At 40.1% G+C, this 13,510-nt stretch overlaps 1 protein-coding gene across 1 annotated transcript in view; it reads right to left on the minus strand.

The window, feature by feature from the left end:
* The window catches only part of LOC138315486 (katanin p80 WD40 repeat-containing subunit B1-like), a 32,878-nt gene that overhangs the window by 11,448 nt on the left and 7,920 nt on the right, over positions 1 to 13,510 (minus strand). Inside the window, exons 5-15 of the mRNA XM_069256540.1 lie at positions 13,081 to 13,206; positions 10,311 to 10,426; positions 8,770 to 8,841; positions 7,084 to 7,234; positions 6,486 to 6,539; positions 6,273 to 6,358; positions 5,943 to 6,008; positions 5,372 to 5,541; positions 1,545 to 1,783; positions 627 to 785; positions 88 to 164 (exon numbers count right to left, since the gene is read on the minus strand). Of these exons, the coding sequence (XP_069112641.1) occupies positions 88 to 164; positions 627 to 785; positions 1,545 to 1,783; positions 5,372 to 5,541; positions 5,943 to 6,008; positions 6,273 to 6,358; positions 6,486 to 6,539; positions 7,084 to 7,234; positions 8,770 to 8,841; positions 10,311 to 10,426; positions 13,081 to 13,206 (1,316 nt within the window). The remainder of the gene's footprint in view (positions 1 to 87; positions 165 to 626; positions 786 to 1,544; positions 1,784 to 5,371; positions 5,542 to 5,942; positions 6,009 to 6,272; positions 6,359 to 6,485; positions 6,540 to 7,083; positions 7,235 to 8,769; positions 8,842 to 10,310; positions 10,427 to 13,080; positions 13,207 to 13,510) is intronic.

The following is a 13,510-nucleotide window of genomic DNA, read 5'->3' on the forward strand; positions in this document are numbered from 1 at the left end:
GTGTGTCTATATCTACATTATATACCAACAATTAAGTGAATTATATAAAGCATTGATTTAAATGAATACTTTCAAGAAGATACTTACGATTTAAGGTTAAGAACATTAAATAAGTCTACTAATACAGCTAAGTCGTTCATACTAATGGCAGAATCAACAGCAGTCTGTAAAACACAAATTAAGTCATCAATAGCAAAAGTAATGACCAGATCAAAATAACAGCACATACCCTATAACAAGTTTCCCCCCCCCAGTGTCTTTTTTCTTTATTTTCGCCATTACATAGCTTGTTGAAATTTTAAACTGGCGAATATTAGTTGAGTAGGAACCGAATATGCTTACATCAATTTAGTTAAAATCTTATATTGGGTATACATATATATGTAGTGGATATACCCATGGACAGTCTGACAACAACTTGCGCTAAGTTTTAATTAAAACCCTTGATATTCAATAGAGAAAATATGAAGTAGTGAAAATAAAATATCTTATTTTCTGGTGCAAATGGCCAAATTTGTGTGTGGTGAAAATTCCCCATTATATGATAAGTTAAAATGAAGTCCAAACTGGGCGTGTCATAGTTAAATAATAAAGAAAGATTAACAGTGAACACCTGTTACACTGACCTTGGTATTTCCACTTGTCCACATAGCTCGCACTATTTGGATATTTTTACTCCGACTTGACATAACCTGTGACATGGCACTATGACCTTTCAGGACAGCAGTAAGAACTGTGTCCTCGTCTGGTTCTCCACTTGGTGTCGAGCCCCCATTGCCAGTTTTCTGGAATAAATCGTAGGCCATTCTTTTAAAGCATAACTCATCACAAACAAGATTATCGTAGTCTAACAGTTCATCTTTCTTTCCAACTCAACATAAACAAGATTATCGTAGTCTAATAGTTCATCTTTCTTTCCAACTCAACATAAACAACATTATCGTAGTCTAATAGTTCATCTTTCTTTCCAACTCAACACAAACAGGATTATCGTAGTCTAATAGTTCATCTATCTTTCCAACTCAACACAAACAAGATTATCATAGTCTAACACTTTATCTTCCATTCCAACTCAACACAAACAAGATTATCATAGTCTAACACTTTATCTTCCATTCCAACAGATTTTGTATTTAACTTTTTAATCAATGTTTTATGAAATAGCACTATGGCATTTCAGTGCTATCCTACTTCATTTCTTTTATCAAATATTTCAGATTTCATTGCTTTAAACTCTAAAACAAACCTTTTCTATTCTGTTATTTTATGTTCAGAAGGCACACCTACTATGCAAGAACTACAGTAAGTTTCGTTATGGACAGTTCATGAGACATTATTATACAATTTGATAAACCAAATCCAGTGTTCCCACAATAATGTGCACACCAATAGCCTCAAAAAACTCACAATCTGGACAGAAATATCAGGAAAAGTATTTAATCATTGCCTCAATTAATGGATATGGCAGTTTGGACTGGGGATGTAGGTGTTCAGATTATCCAGGGTCTACTGTAAGTAAAGATTTTACTTATGTGAAAACTTACAGGTAAAAAGTCTTCTGCAGCAATTCCAGCTACAGGATCTGGTTCTTTAGACGGTGGTGCTGGTGTCGGGTTGGACCTTGGTGTAGGAACAGAAGGTTGGGCTTTCACCACTGGAGTAGCACTTGGTGTTTTGGAAGCTGCTGTAGGTTTACTGGTGGTTTTTGAGGCTGGTTTTGTGCGCTGTGTGACTGGGGCTGGTGTAGGAGCTGGCTGATGTACTGAGAATACCTCTGGCTGGTCTGTAGAGTGATAATGTAAAGATGATGAAATCCATTAAAATATTCAAACAGGCTTCATACAACTGTAATTATTATTAAGTAAATTGTACTTCTGAATAACATCAATCTTAATTTATATTAGACAACCTTAAACAAATTTCTGATATAACAAATTAATTGTTAGTATTTTGCAAAACAGGACAGGAGGAGGCAGGACAGGAGGAGACAGGCCAGGAGCAGGACAGACAGGAGGAGACAGGCCAGAAGCAGGACAGACAGGAAACAGGACAGACAGGAGACAGGACAGAAGTAGATAGGACAGGGGGAGACGGGACAGGGGGAGACAGGCCAGGAGCAGGACAGACAGGAGACAGGACAGACAGGAGACAGGACAGAAGGAGATAGGACAGGGGGAGACGGACAGGGGGAGACAGGCCAGGAGCAGGACAGACAGGAGGAGACAGGCCAGGAGCAGGACAGACAGACAGGAGACAGGACAGACAGCAGACAGGACAGGAGGAGATAGGACAGGGGGAGACGGGACAGGAGAACAGGACAGGAGAAGGACAGACACAAGGACAGACAGGAGGAGAACAGGACAGACAGGAGGAAAGACAGGAGACAGGACAGGAGGACAGTTAGGGGGAGGACAGACATGAGGTGACAGGAGGAGGACACACAGGAGGAGGCAAACCAGGAGGACAGATCGAAGGAGGACAGACAGGAGGACAGACAGGGGGAGGCAGGACAGGAGGACAGACAGGAGGAGGACAGACAGGAGGAGGACAGACAGGAGGAGGAAAGACAGGAGGAGGACAGACAGGAGGACAGACAGAAGGAGGGCAGACAGGAGGACAGACAGATGGAGGACAGACAGATGGAGGACAGACAGAGGAGGCAGGATAGGAGGACAGACAGATGAAGGACAGACAGAAGGAGGGCAGACAGGATGAGGACAGACAGGAGGAGGACAGACAGGAGGACAGACAGAAGGAGGGCAGACAGGAGGACAGACAGATGGAGGACAGACAGATGGAGGACAGACAGAGGAGGCAGGATAGGAGGACAGACAGATGAAGGACAGACAGAAGGAGGGCAGACAGGATGAGGACAGACAGGAGGACAGACAGGGGGAGAACAGACATGAGAACACAGGAGGAGGACACACAGGGGGAGGACACACTGGAGGACAGATGGAAGGAGGGCAGACAGGAGGACAGACAGGGGGAGACAGGACAGGAGGACAGACAGGAGGAGGACAGACAGGAGACAGGACAGGAGGACAGTTAGGGGGAGGACAGACATGAGGTGACAGGAGGAGGACACACAGGAGGAGGCAAACCAGGAGGACAGATCGAAGGAGGACAGACAGGAGGACAGACAGGGGGAGGCAGGACAGGAGGACAGACAGGAGGAGGACAGACAGGAGGAGGACAGACAGGAGGAGGAAAGACAGGAGGAGGACAGACAGGAGGACAGACAGAAGGAGGGCAGACAGGAGGACAGACAGATGGAGGACAGGACAGATGGAGGACAGACAGGGGAGGCAGGATAGGAGGACAGACAGATGAAGGACAGACAGAAGGAGGGCAGACAGGATGAGGACAGACAGGAGGACAGACAGGGGGAGAACAGACATGAGAACACAGGAGGAGGACACACAGGGGGAGGACACACAGGAGGACAGATGGAAGGAGGGCAGACAGGAGGACAGACAGGGGGAGACAGGACAGGAGGAGGACAGACAGGAGGATACAGGAAAGGAGGAGGACAGACAGGAGGAGGCAGGACAGGAGGACAGACAGGAGGACAGGCAGGAGGAGATAGGACAGGAGGAGACAGGACAGGAGGAGGACAGACAGGAGGCGACAGAACAGAAGGACGGATAGACAGGAGGAGACGGGACAGGAGGAGGACAGACAGGAGGATACAGGAAAGGAGGAGGACAGACAGGAGGAGGCAGGACAGGAGGACAGAAAGGAAGACAGGCAGGAGGCAGACAGGACAGGAGGACAGACAGGAGGAGACGGGACAGGAGGAGGACAGATAGGAAGAGACAGGACAAGAGGACAAGACAGGAGGAGGACAGACAGGATACAGGACAGGAGGGACAGGACAGGGGGAGACAGACAGGAGGCGACAGGACAGAAGGAGGATAGACAGGACAGGAGGAGGACAGATAGGAGGACAGATAGGAGGATAGACAGAAGAAGGGCAGACAGGAGGACAGACAGATGGAGGACAGACAGGGGGAGAATAGACATGAGAACACAGGAGGAGGACACACAGGAGGAGGACACACAGGAGGACAGATGGAAGGAGGGCAGACAGGAGGACAGACAGGGGGAGACAGGACAGGAGGAGGACAGACAGGAGGATACAGGAAAGGAGGAGGACAGACAGGAGGAGGCAGGACAGGAGGACAGACAGGAGGACAGGCAGGAGGAGGACAGGACAGGACAGGACAGGACAGACAGGAGGCGACAGGACAGGACAGATAGACAGGACAGGAGGAGGACAGATAGGAGGACAGATAGGAGGATAGACAGAGAAGGGCAGACAGGAGGACAGACAGATGGAGGACAGACAGGGGACAGATAGGAGGAGAAGGACAAGGAGGAGGACAGACAGGAGGAGGACACAGGAGACAGGAGGAGGCAGACAGGAGGACAGGACGGGGGGAGACAGGACAGGAGGAGGACAGGACAGGAGGCGACAGGACAGAGGAGGAGGACAGACAGGAGGAGCAGGACAGGAGGACAGACAGGAGGACAGCAGGAGAGATAGGACAGAAGACAGGACAGGAGAGGCAGGACAGGACAGGAGGAGGACAGACAGGAGGAGGACAGACAGGAGGAGGACAGACAGGAGGAGGACAGAAGGAGGATAGACAGGAGGAGACGGACAGGATGGAGGACAGAAAGGTATACAGGAAGGAGGAGGACAGACAGGAGGAGGCAGGACAGGAGGACAGAAAGGAAGACAGGCAGGAGGAGACAGGACAGGAGGACAGGACAGGAGGAGACAGGACAGGAGGAGGACAGACAGGAGGCGACAAGACAGAAGGTCGGATAGACAGGAGGAGACAGGACAGGAGGAGACAGGAGGAGGACAGATAGGAGGAGACAGGAGACAGGAGGAGGACAGGACAGAAGGAGGACAGGACAGGAGGAGGACAGACAGGAGGACAGGACACAGGACAGGCGGAGAGGACAGAGGAGACAGGACAGGAGGAGGACAGACAGGAGGAGACAGGACAGAGGAGGAAGGACAGAGGACAAGACAGGAGGAGGACAGGACAGGGAGGAGACAGGACAGATAGGACAGACAGGACAGATAGGAGAAGGACGGATAGACAGGAGACAGGACAGGAGGAGGACAGGGAGGAGACAGGGACAGGACAGACAGGGAGAGCAGGCCAGGAGCAGGACAGACAGGAGGAGGACAGACAGGAGGAGGCAGGACAGAAGGAAGGACGGACATGGATGGCACTATATAAGTATACACTTCGTCTCCCACTCCTACTGCCTCCCCCAATTTCATGGCAAAGTAAGAATGTGATGAGGATTCTAGGTGTCTACAGTTGTGATTCTCTGTTTTAAAACCTACTATCTTCAGGTGGAGGCATGAATGGAGACTGTCGTGTTGGCGAGCGTGAGATCTTGGACTTTGTCTGGAATATGCTCTGGTAGTCTTTAGGGTTCTGTATGTCTGCGGCCGAGTCGTCTGGACCTTCATCTTTATCATGAGTCGGCTCTTCAGCCTCTTCCTTAGGTACACTGCAGGAAAAAACTCTGTTTATCATCATATTGTTAGTGTTGATACCAGGACTCATAAATTATAGCTAGAAATACATAGGTTCCCATTTATATCTGAACACATAAATTTGTTTTATTGTAATAGTGACACCTATCTTGAGCTAGCAGTTAAAATAGGTAGACACAAGGATAGATACAATCACTTCCAGCTTTACTGGAGCATTTATACATTTTTGTTTAACAATTGACTAACTGATGGGATTAAAGGCTAAAGTAAGATCAATCTTCTTTGATAAAGCATTGAAATCTAATAATTCAGATTTGATTTTTTTCATTTTGAAAATAAAACAATATTGAATTCATGATTAGTTGAATTTATGAAATAGTTGTTAAATTTATTGATAGATAAGAGTTAGTTGTACCTAGCCTGTCGTGTTGATGTGGTGGGCGGCCTCTCAGTGATAAAACTTCTCCTTCCACTACTGTTCCTGAGACAAAAATGATCATATCAAATTAATTTTAGATCAAATCAATAACAGGGAATTTTATAAGATACTTAAAGCGACAGCCACTGAAAATATTTGCAAAAATCCAGTTAAATATAGAAATGTTAATAGGCAATGTCACTAAATATCTTATATGAAAATTTAAGTTTTGAAAGCACATACAGGAAAGAGAATTTTCACACTCCAAATCTAAAAAGATTCGGCATAGTTATTGGTGTGAGCAGGGTTAAGTGTTGTCATACTCACTTAGAGGAATTGTGTGTTGTCGAGTCGCCTACAGAAGAGCTGGGTGGACCGTCTGAGTGAGGTACTGTACCGCAGGGCTTAACTCGCTGTGCATAAAAATATAAACATGAGGAAATGTTCAAGATATTCTGGTAAAAGAACAATAATTTAGTCAAACTTACATTCACATTTAGAGAAAACTTTTAACCATCTATCATTTGAACAAAAACTTACCTGTAAATCTACTACAAAACTTGATACATTTGTTTTACTAAAGGAAGCACATATCTGAAAAACAAAGGAAACACTTATTATGTATTTGTTACAATGTATCATATATAGACAGATAGTATAATAACGGAACACTCTTAATATACAGCAAAAATTAGTGATAAAATCTTCACAAATATAACTTCACAATTCTTGAAATGAATTTTAGCAGTTAATATAAATACCTTAAACTTCATCCTGATCCTTATTTATAATGCCAGACTATGAAGTACAATACAGTATATTACTAGACATTATGCATAGCAAATTATCAGGAGAAACATTGATATATATTGATATAACTCTTGTCAAACTTTTCTTTATACATAATTTACTCCATCCCATTTCTGTGCTTAGAAGTGGACAATCTTGTAATTCTCTTGTGTGTAAAATGGATTGATAGATTTAGTGCATGTAGAATTACAATTTTTTATATAAAACTATTTTCACACACAAACTAAAAGACACCTGCAAGTGCGGATAATTCTGTAATATGCAAATGACTTGTTTTACCTCTGTCACAATTATATAACAAGACCATGTATAATGTAGTCCCACTTACAAGCTGATTCTGGGCTACCCCCATGTCTGCCACCTCGCCCCAGCTCATAGGTATAGAGTCGTAACACTTAGCAGGCTCCCAACCATAGACTTTCATTGTGTCGCGACCACCACTAAACATACACTGACCCTCGGGATGGAAAAATATTCGTCTGAAAGGATAACCACAACAATGAATAAACAACCACTTCATGAAAATAAATTCAAATATCTTACTCTTTGTTATCTTATTTATCAGTATGTTTCCAAAAGCTTGGCAAAAGAATTTACAGCAATAAATATTTTATATGGCTATATCATACCAATAAGGTATGTAAAGTAACTACAGTGATATTCATACACAACTTTATATACTACAAATTACTACAGGATGTGTGATGTTACTATGGTGATGTTTGGTACAGTTACAGGATGTGTGATGTTACTATGGTGATGTTTGGTACAGTTACAGGATGTGTGATGGTACTATGGTGATGTTTGGTACAGTTACAGGATGTGTGATGTTACTATGGTGATGTTTAGTAGTTTCAGGATGTGTGATGTTACTATGGTGAGGTTTGGTACAAATACAGGATGTGTGATGTTACTACGGTGATGTTTGGTACAAATACAGGATGTGTGATGTTACTGTGGTGATGTTTGGTACAGTTACAGGATGTGTGATGTTACTATGGTGATGTTTGGTACAAATACAGGATGTGTGATGTTACTATGGTGATGTTTGGTACAGTTACAGGATGTGTGATGTTACTGTGGTGATGTTTGGTACAGTTACAGGATGTGTGATGTTACTATGGTGATGTTTGGTACAAATACAGGATGTGTGATGTTACTATGGTGATGTTTGGTACAAATTCAGGATGTGTGATGTTACTATGGTGATGTTTGGTACAGTTACAGGATGTGTGATGTGTAATATATGGTGATGTTTGGTACAAATACAGGATGTGTGATGTTACTATGGTGATGTTTGGTACAAATACAGGATGTGTGATGTTACTATGGTGATGTTTGGTACCAATTCAGGATGTGTGATGTTACTATGGTGATGTTTGGTACAGTTACAGGATGTGTGATGTTATAATAGTGATGTTTGGTACAGTAACAGGATGTGTGATGTTACTATGGTAATGTTTGAGACAGATACGGACAAGTAATGTTACTATGGTGATGTTTGGTACGGTTACAGGATGTGTGATGTTACTATGGTGATGTTTGGTACAGTTACAGGATGTGTGATGTTACTATAGTGATGTTTGGTACAGTTACAGGATGTGTGATGTTACTATGGTGATGTTTGATACAGTTACAGGATGTGTGATGTTACTATGGTGATGTTTGGTACAGTTACAGGATGTGTGATGTTACTATGGTGATGTTTGATACAGACAAGGACAAGCAATGTTACTATGGTGATTTTGGTACAGTTACAGGATGTGTGATGTTACTATGGTGATGTTTGATACAGACACGGACAAGTAATGTTACTATGGTGATGTTTAGTACAGTTACAGGATGTGTGATGTTACTATGGTGATGTTTGGTACAGTTACAGGATGTGTGATGTTACTATGGTGATGTTTGATACAGACACGGACAAGCAATGTTACTATAGTGATTTTGGTACAGTTACAGGAAATGCGATGTCACTATTGTAATGTTTTGATACAGCTATAATCAATATTACCTGACAGGACAGGAATCACCGTCTGTTGAAGATACCATCATAAATGTTTCTAGATCCCAGAATTTTACAGTTCTGGAACAAAGTATAAGTCAGAATTATTGGCAAACTTAATAATATTGCACAAAAACTGGAGAAATGATATAATGACATAATAGGTATCACACATTATACTAATACTTGTACTTTATAGTTGATAGTAAGCATGTTATTTTTGTGATCATTGAGTGATCAGTATTTAGGTTAACATGCTTGCATTAACAAAAAGAGTTTCTCTCAAAATATAAAACAACACACATTCTTTCATTAATAGATCTGAAAAAAAACGTAAGTAAAAAAATCTTTTTTTGTTCTTTCAACATACAGTAAAACCCCTCTAACTCGAACCCGGATTCCTCGAATCCCCCCCTATTTGTCGAACTGGTCGTACGGTCCTGACCGTGTCCCTATATAATCTATGTAATAAAACCCCGGATAGCTCAAACAGCTATCGTCGAATACCCCTCATTCCTCGAACAGAAATATGTCCCCGTTTCATCAAAGACATAGTTTTTACCCATGTATTCGTCGAAGTGTTCGGCCCTTGAGTTTTTTTTTATCTGTGTCACACCTGACTGCACCGACCGACATGGATAATTGCTCACTTGTGTTTATACAGGTGGTATCAAGACTTTAGGTAATTAAGGGATTAATGGTGTCATTATTACCTACCTTTGAAATCGCAAGTCGTTGTTTGATGCTAACTTTATTTGAACAGAAAAGGCATTAAATTATTGATGCTTCTCTCATAAAAATCTTCGCTGTAATACGAAAATACAGAAGTTGTTGATCTGAGTAAAAAGAAAGTACCAATTACATAAGTTCATTTTTTAATTTTTTGTTGTTGTTTTCATTCAACATGCTAGCACAATGTTACTTATCAAAAGATGTAAACGATATCAAACGATGTGCTATGTACATTTTATCAGTGCCTTCCTTATCTTTTCCCGTATATTGTATTTTGTAACTCTACTCGTGAACACATGTATCCTAACGCTTTTACAAAATAGACATCTATATATATATCGTTTCTTATGTCTGTAGTTATGCTGGTTTGTAACTTTATTGTGAGTATATATTTTGTAAATATTTTAAATGATTTATGATAATTAAATAATAGAAAATGTACTTCTTGTTGACCAATTTGGATTGTCGATCGCTTACCTCTTCTGTGAATGACATTTGATTTAGGGCTTTCTCGTAGGTATTTTCAAACGCTCAATTTATGTTATACATATTTTTTTTCAACTTGATATTACTATCAATAAAACACTTGAATAAAGAAATCCAAAATGCTGAAAGATAGGGTAATTAAAATTTCATTGCCATGCATTGTTTGTCATAGTTTGAGACCGGACATTTTGACTGTCGATAGTAATGAACCTCGGATGAGTCGTGTCGAATACCCTGTATTCCTCGAACTATTGACCTGGTCCCCTGCTGTTCGAGTTAGAGAGGTTTTACTGTATGTTTTAACTCTAGCAAAATATGAGCATTTCACACACCTATCTGAACTGCCTGAGGCTATCAAAAGTTCATTCGGATGGAACTCTACTACATTGACTGGTCCTGTGTGTTCTGAGAGCTCTGTAAGCATTCTGCCAGCAGTGATGTCCCAGATCTACAATGTACATTGATATATATTTAAACAAAATTATTTACAGTCAGTGGTGAATTGATAGTATAAACTCTATTCATTTCAACCACTAAAGGCTTTTCAACTTTATTTCTCAATAAAATTGAGTATGTCACTTGCAATTTGGAGCCACGTGGATGAATATATATGATGGTCTGCTTCGGAAACTGTTAGTGTTTTTAGTACTGATAGTACGAACGAAGAACATGTATCACAATAATTTTGAACAAATACAATTGTAGAAAAGTTACATTGTTTATGTTACTACCATATCTCTTCGAGCAATGCTTCCGTGTGTATGACAAATATACAATTTGTACTATGTACATTTTTACACATGGCAATGACGTCGCAATGTTCACATTTTGTGTCAGCAACATGACAACATTTACATTCTATTTATATTTGTAACATATTTGGTTGCATGCAAATGGATAAGATATGTCAGAAAAACAGCAGTCTTTGTGTAGGACAAGTTTAACCAAAGTTTGTAGTACAACGATACAGCTCGATCAGGGGAGTCCGATTACTGACAAGTCCTTTTTGTTATCTACGGTGAGACTATGCCCTACACAAGTTTGGGTGCTTTGAATTATCAATCAAACTGAATCCTACAGTTGTAGCTTTTACAATACTTATAATCAATATATGTAGAATTTATTGATTCAGAAGTGATTGAAACAATGATGCAACTTTATGCCAACATTCTGAGAGTGGTAATCTATAACATGCTGTGTGGGCCTACCTGTGCTTATACATGTTTATGTTCCTTGGCCGACATACAATTCATTTGAAAATCTCCACAATCCGGAAATAATGACATGTAGCCATTATAAAATCTGCATTCAGTCATTTAAAACGTGAACTGATCAAAGTAGAACTCAAGTGATCACAAAGTTGAAGAAACTCTCTGTTCGTCACACCACCTTGACGTAGGCGGTTTGAATCGAACGCTAAGTCACAACTATGTTAAATATCCTGCCATGTTATGAATTGTGTAAGCGTGGGTAATTACACTTTGCAAACCTCAAAAATCAAATTGATTTGCACTGTGGAGTTTTTAACATCTGATAAATAAAATGACTTATAGTTTCATACCGGGAAACCCCCAGATATAAGCTTCATCAGATGGAACTCATTTTATTTGTATGTTCATTGATAAATTGGCGAGAATACCTGCCAATTCGAGTGGCTGTTCCTTATGCCTGTCAGAGCCAAATGATATAACTCGATTTTAATATTATAAATGCCAAACACTAAATATGGTAAATATTGAGCTATGAAAATTAAAGCTAAGACTGTAAATATAATAGGGCTGAAACGATTAAGGGTAGTAATTTTTGTATTCGATTATTCGGTCACATGTAATCGATTACTAATCGATTAATCGTTTGAATTGAAGGCAACTATATTGTTTACTACTGACTACTGAAAACGTCCGCCATGTTTATCAACTAATAATAACACCTAACGTTACCGTATAATATGACAGAGGACATGCCTTATATAATATAAGCCTACCAACAAATAAGAAAAGATTTATTTACAAAACAAACATATTTTATCCCAAATTAGCTCTGAATTCCGTTCCTGTGTTGTCTTCCGTAACATCGTTTAAATCAAATCTGCTAACCCGCTGTTTTGACGTGACCTTCACACGTACGACTAATCAACCAAATCTGGCCGCCACGGAGCGACATGACCAAATTTTTGTCAATGAACTTTTTTATTTCCGTGATCAAAAAAATAAAATAAATCAACAACTCTTATATTCAATTAGAATATGAACAAAAACTTTCTTTTTATATGATAAACACATGCAATAGTAAAATTTAAATGTTCAAGATTACTGCTCCTTCCGCTCCCGAGCGTCCCGGCGGCGATTAGGCCTCCGTGACGTAACAACATGGAGTCGATCGCTAGTGAAAATTGGCGAACAGCGTGTTGCAAGCTTTCTCATGACATCCACTTTTTCATTGATTAATGACTTTAACTTCCACAGAGACGTAATTTAACAAGTATTTCTCACATCATTTATGTTTTGTTGAGTTCAAAACATGTACATAAAGAGATGAAACTCCAGTCGGAATGGCTTACTCAGAAATCCATGATCTGTCAACGTGTTTAGTCAGCTTACAATGCACTGGCTATGCATGTTACGATTAACGATTAATAAAATCTTTAATCGATTATCAGCAATTCGCTTCATTAATCTAATCGCCTCCGATTATTCAACTAATCGTTTCAGCCCTAAAATATAAGGATTAAATTATCTTTCTGGTGGTTTTATAGAAGGATTTACTGGACCGCTTTGCGATCCATTCCAAATATCAATGCCCTACGCAACTTTATCCTTCGTTAAAACCACCAGAAAGACACTTTAATCTTTAAATAACAACAATATATAAAAGGTATGCAGAAAATGCTATAATTTTTTAATAAAGTTTTAAATTTGTCTGTTTTCTCAGATTTCAAAATTATATTTATACAGAGAAACCCTTATTAGGTCTTGAAAAACTGAAACACAGTGTTTAATATTACCAAATTATTGTAATATAATTTGTTTCTAAAAAAGATACATACCCTAGCCTAATACTGATAATCAATAGCCTAATACTGATAAGATTTCCTGATACTACCTTCACTAATCCGTCGTCACTAGCTGATGCTATCCACTTTCCATCAGGACTGAAGCGCACACAATTAACATAATTTGTGTGACCTTTGTATGTATAGATACAGCCCTTTCGTCGTATATCCCATAACTGTAAAGGGAGAAAACTCACTTAAATAGGCAAAGTGACATCATAATAATTTAATAGAAAATCAAGATATAAATCTTACATAGGATATACAAGGGGAGATAATACAATTTTTTCAAATAAAATATTCCTAGCAAACATGTTCCTGTATTTAAAGATATTAATACCCGTATTAGGAATTAATATAAATAGAGAAAAGGCAATGATTGGCTATAGAATATGGCATTGTTTCAGTGTATTAATTATTCTGATGTGTCACAAAATTTTGTATACCACATAAGACTAAATTTCCAAATAATTTCTTATG

The sequence above is a fragment of the Argopecten irradians genome, chromosome 2, assembly GCF_041381155.1.
Source record: "Argopecten irradians isolate NY chromosome 2, Ai_NY, whole genome shotgun sequence".
NCBI classification, from domain to species: Eukaryota; Metazoa; Mollusca; class Bivalvia; order Pectinida; family Pectinidae; genus Argopecten; species Argopecten irradians.